The 5612-nt window shown below is 54.4% G+C and overlaps 1 protein-coding gene across 1 annotated transcript; it reads right to left on the bottom strand.

The window, feature by feature from the left end:
• Window positions 1–2160: 2160 nt before the first annotated feature.
• Window positions 2161–5398, bottom strand: LOC123138365 (probable fucosyltransferase 7). Its single transcript, XM_044558332.1, has 2 exons — window positions 4875–5398; window positions 2161–3829 (listed from the first exon to the last, which is right to left on the bottom strand). The coding sequence occupies exons 1-2, from the start codon at window positions 5131–5133 to the stop codon at window positions 2358–2360; spliced, it is 1731 nt and encodes a 576-aa protein (XP_044414267.1). The 5' UTR covers window positions 5134–5398; the 3' UTR covers window positions 2161–2357.
• Between the last annotated feature and the right edge of the window lie 214 nt (window positions 5399–5612).

The following is a 5612-nucleotide window of genomic DNA, read 5'->3' as shown; positions in this document are numbered from 1 at the left end:
ATAGATCTTGGTGACACGTAGGAAAATTTTGAATTTCTGCTACATTCCCCAACAATCTTCTCGTGAGTCTTTGATCTTGATCGTACACATTTGCGTGTATGATTAGTGTACGATTGAATCGAGAGCGTCACATACTACAATCGGATTCTTCTGAAGCATTGCCATGCCTGTCTACGGATGCTCTCCAGCGTTCATCTTACGGCCACTTAGTGATGGAGATCAAGTACTTAGCTGGTAGTAGGGAGTTTGTGTTGGGGAACGTTGCAGAAAATAAAAAATTTCTACGCTTCACCAAGATCAATCTATGGAGTCATCTAGCAACGAGAGAGAGAGGAGTGCATCTACATACCCTTGTAGATCGCGCGCGGAAGCGTTCAAGAGAACGGGGTTGAGGGAGTCGTACTCGTCGTGATCCAAATCACCGAAGATCCTAGTGCTGAACGGACAGCACCTCCGCGTTCAACACACGCACGGTTGGGGAAGACGTCTCCTCCTTCTTGATCCAGCAAGGGGGAAGGAGAGGTTGATGGAGATCTAGCAGCACGACGGCATGGTGGTGGAAGCAGCAGCGATCTCGGCACGGCTTCGCCAAGCTCAGCGAGAGGGAGAGGTGGTACGGGGGGAGAGGGAGGCGCCAGGGACTAGGGTGCGGCTGCCCTCCCTCCCCCCTCTTTATATAGGGGGCCTAGGGGGTGCGCCGGCCCCTAGAGATCCCATCTCCAGGGGGCGGCGGCCTAGGGGGGGGACTTGCCCCCAAGTCAAGTGGGGCGCCCCCCCACCCCTAGGGTTTCCAACCCTAGGCGCAGGGGAGGCCCAAGGGGGGCGCACCAGCCCACCAGGGGCTGGTTCCCTTCCCTCTTCAGCCCACATGGCCCTCCGAGATAGGTGGCCCCACCTGGTGGACCCCCGGGACCCTTCCGGTGGTCCCGGTACAATACCTATGACCCCCGAAACTTTCCCGGTGGCCGAAACTGGACTTTCTATATACAATTCTTCACCTCCGGACCATTTCGGAACTCCTCGTGACATCCGGGACTCCGAGCAACTTTCGGGTTACCGCATACTAATATCTCTACAACCCTAGCGTCACCGAATCTTAAGTGTGTAGACCCTACGGGTTCGGGAATCACGTAGACATGACCGAGACAACTCTCCGACCAATAACCAACAGCGGGATCTGGATACCCATGTTGGCTCCCACATGTTCCACGATGATCTCATCGGATGAACCACGATGTCGAGGATTCAAGTAATCCCGTATACAATTCTCTTTATCAATCGGTACGTTACTTGCCCGAGATTCAATCGTCGATATCCCAATACCTCGTTCAATCTCGTTACCGGCAAGTCACTTTACTCGTACCGTAATGCATGATCCCGTGACCAACCACTTGGTCACATTGAGCTCATTACGATGATGCATTACCGAGTGGGCCCAGAGATACCTCTCTGTCATACGGAGTGACAAATCCCAGTCTTGATCCGTGTCAACTCAACAGATACTTTCGGGGATACCTGTAGTGTACCTTTATAGTCACCCAGTTACGTTGTGACGTTTGGTACACCCAAAGCACTCCTACGGTATCCGGGAGTTACACGATCTCATGGTCTAAGGAAATGATACTTGACATTAGAAAAGCTATAGCAAACGAACTACACGATCTTGTGCTATGCTTATGATTGGGTCTTGTCCATCACATCATTCTCCTAATGATGTGATCCCGTTATCAACGACATCCAATGTCCATAGTCAGGAAACCATGACTATCAGTTGATCAACGAGCTAGTCTACTAGAGGCTTATTAGGGACATGTTGTGGTCTATGTATTCACACATGTATTACGATTTCTGGATAACACAATTATAGCATGAATAATAGACAATTATCATGAACAAGGAAATATAATAATAATCATTTTATTATTGCCTCTAGGGCATATTTCTAACAATTTGTTCCTCAGAAACTTAGTCGTTCTCAAAATAGAGTTGTCGATCGTCTGGCAAATTATAGCCGTACGGAGCGAGCCACCGTTGTCTGACTTCGCTCAGTTCCTGCTTGTATCGAGGATGTGTGGCCTCTCGACTGTAACTCTATGAATTTGCAATAAAACTCCCATTACCCTGGCAAAAAAAAGATTTTTAATATTCCCAAAAGAGATAGGAGGGGTCGGTGTATAATCGGAGGTCAAATAGCGGTCTGTGTATAGGCGTGTACGTACGGATGCGACATGTTGTACAAAGAACGAATTTGAATACAGTACGAAACGAATGTAAGAGGGCATCCCCCAAACACCTAATTAATCCACTGGGGGAAGAAGAAAAACTGAAAAACCTTACTTATAGCTCCATGTCATTGTTTAGCTACCGAACATCTTGAGGCCGAACCCGACGTCCTCGCAGTGTCGGACGTAGGGCTTGACGCGGGCCACGTCCACCTCCTTCTTGGCCCGGCACCCGAGTATCGGCGGCGAGTGCAGGCACGGCTCGACGGACGTGGACCGGACGCAGGCGACGTCGGACACCTCCTTGTTCCAGTCCGGCCGGAGCAGGATCCAGGGCTTGACGCCGGCGAAGCCGTAGGCGACATAGCCGAAGGTGGACCAGGCGCTCATGGCGATCTTGTCGCAGTAGCTGAGCAGGTAGATCTCCGCCAGCGCCTTCTGGTTGTGCTCGTTGGACGCGTACTCCTGCTTCTCCTCGTGGCTCGGCTGGTACACCGCCACGATCTCCCCCGTCTTGGTCGGGTTCTCGTAGTACATGCCCCGGATCTTGTCGTAGTAGCCCGAGTAGAGCGACGCGATCAGCACAGCCTTCACCTTCCCGTCGTTGCCGGTCGCGTTCGCCGCCGGGGACGCCGGCTCCCCGAGCTCCGGCAGCAGGCGCTGCTCCCTGATGCACCTGGTGAGCTGGTCGTACATGTTCTCGAACTTGACCGGCTTCTCCGGGAAGATCCTGATCTGGAACCCGATCTTCTCGTCCACCCGGGCGAGGTACGCCTCGTAGTACCTCCGCACGATCCCCCACACCCTGTCCGTCGGGTGGAAGAGGTACCGGCCGAGGTGGTGGAACGTCGCCTCCTTCTGCGGGAACATCCGCGCCAGCTCCTTCTCGTACATGGGCGTCAGGAACAGCGCCGGCGCGAAGTAGCTGTCGGACTTGAGGATCATCCAGGTGAACTTGCGGAGCAGCTTCTGGTCGTCGTCGCAGAAGATGTTGTCCGACAGCCGCAGCCGGGTCTGCTCGACGTGGAGGTACACGTGCGCCGGCAGCGACGCCGCCGGCGTGTCGTACCGGATCACGCCGTTCTTGAGCATGTTGACGTAGCTCTCGGGCGCGCCGACGTTGAGCTTCATCGGGTTGCCCTCGGGGAAGCCGCCGGGGAGCACCCAGGAGGTGGCCGGGAAGGGCTCGCAGAAGAGGCCCTCCTGTTCGCGCGGCACGTTGACGAGCATGACCCGGCCGGAGAGCAGCGCGTAGAGGAAGGTGGAGGCGATGGTGAGCATGCGGTTGCCGAGGCCGTTGCAGGGGAACCACACCACGTACTTGCACTCGGAGCTGTCGGCGTTGCGCCCCGCCTGGAGCTGCTCGACGGCCGTCCGGTACCGCTGCGTGCCCGGGCCGCACTTCTTGTGGTACGTCTCGTACTTGCGCAGCTTCTTCACCAGGTACGGCGAGAGCGGGAACGGCGACGGCTTCCGGTACAGGGACGACTTGTATCGGCTCTGGCAGCTGGATTCGTCGAACGCCGCCGAGAGCAGCCCGCCGAGAAGCTTGTCCTGCGACGGAGTTGTGGCTGGCGCGGCCACGTTCTTCAGAGGGATTACGGTTTCTGCAAGAGAAGTCGACTGAAGTCAGTTAATCAAAAATGAGAGCTGATTTACTACTATCTTAGACACATAGCTATGATCTGTCAGTTCAACAAAAATGTTGAATCCTCTTCTTTGTTTTTGAGAAAAAAGAAAGAATTTCAGCGAAGTAACATCAAGCAATTACTACATATCTTTTTGTCACAGCTTTCTCAAGAAGAGCAATAAAATTGAGAGCTGATTTCAGGAACGGCGTAAAAGTATCATTTCGAGTTTTTTTCTGACATTGTACCAGCGAAGATTAGGAAGCCAGCCATGTTGGAGCTGGGCTCCTCACTAGTTTAACAAAATTACCTTTACGAAGCCTCACCCGGACAGATGGAGTGCTTAATAAAGAATAACAGTAGGACTTGTCTCACAAAGTGAGGGACCACTCTCCCTCAAAAAAAAAAGTGAGGGACCACTCATCAAGTAAAAAGGTGTGGACATTTTGGAACACCCTTTGCAAGGGCAATCCACCGACATTACGGCACAAGCCACACCCCTTTGGGAAAAGATTGATGAGGTAGGACAAGATCCGCAAAAGGATGCGCCAGCGTCACAGCGTCATGGCACCAGGCAGCACTGTCGCTACAGCACCAAAAAAAACCCAGAGGGAGAGCTGATTATTCAATCGCCCTGCTTCTGCTAGCTTGCTAGCGCGATCTGATGGTCTGATCCACGAGATTGCCAGTGATCCGAGCAAAAATCCGGCCAGATCTGTGGTAATAACGCCAGTGTTCTAATTAAGGAGTAGGAGTACTCACTAATTGCTAAGGATGGCATCCTCGTACCTCCTGCAAAAAGGCAGTTTCCGCGGTTTCCGCGCTAGTACTACTTTGCTGGATGGTGTGAATGGCGGAGAGAATAAAGACGCGGATTTGCTTACGACCACGGCGGCGGCGGCGTGTTCGTAGGCCAACCAACCCCGACCAAGAATTCCTCTGCGTACTGGCGGTCAACGATCGGGCTTTACTGCCATACGTGGGATGTGATCTCCGCAGTTCGGACGGGGGAAAGGAGGCTTACTTTTCGGCGTTGCGCCGCCGGCGCCGTCGACCACGTGCCGGCCGCCGGCCTTGGGGACGGAGGACGGCGAGGAGGGGGTGGAGGGGAGGGCGGCCGAGCGGCCGCCGAAGGTGAACGCGAGGAGGGCCAGGGAGATGAGGAACCCGACCAGCACCATCTTGGGCCGGACGGCGCCGCCCCACTTGGCGCTGGCAGCCCGCCTCTTGTCGTCGTCGCCGTCGGCCGGAGCCCGAGGGCTCCGCGCCCGCTTCATGTCCATCGCCCTCCCGCCGGCCCGCTCCGTGGGCTCGTCACGGCTCGCTCTGCCTGTTGACCTCCTCCGCCGGCCGCTAGTTTACGATCCAGTTTGTGTATGGTGGCTTCGCTTGTGTTGTGCCTGCTTGGCTCCTCTTCTCTTCTCCCCTCTCCTACTTGGTGGTGGCTGCTTGGAGGTGGTCAAACTGCGGGAAGCTACGCGGGCTAGAGATGGAAGGAGGGGGCGAGTGATGCCGACGTGTGCCCGCTGGCGCATAGACTTCTCTCCCTTTGTGATCTGAAGAAAGAAAGAAAATAGACGGACCTGCGTCCGTGTTTTTATTTTTTGTGAATGCATCATTGGTTTTTGCAATGGAGACTATTTGTACGTGCACCCACATTCCCGAGCAATGTTTAAACATTTGTTCGTTGTCTCACGGCACTTTGTTGGCCTTCCTGATGTCTGATTAGCTCATTGGCCGCATGCGGAATCGGTTGAGTACT

The sequence above is a fragment of the Triticum aestivum genome, chromosome 6B (assembly GCF_018294505.1).
Source record: "Triticum aestivum cultivar Chinese Spring chromosome 6B, IWGSC CS RefSeq v2.1, whole genome shotgun sequence".
Lineage (NCBI taxonomy): Eukaryota > Viridiplantae > Streptophyta > Magnoliopsida > Poales > Poaceae > Triticum > Triticum aestivum.
This window is presented reverse-complemented; position numbering and strand designations above follow the sequence as displayed.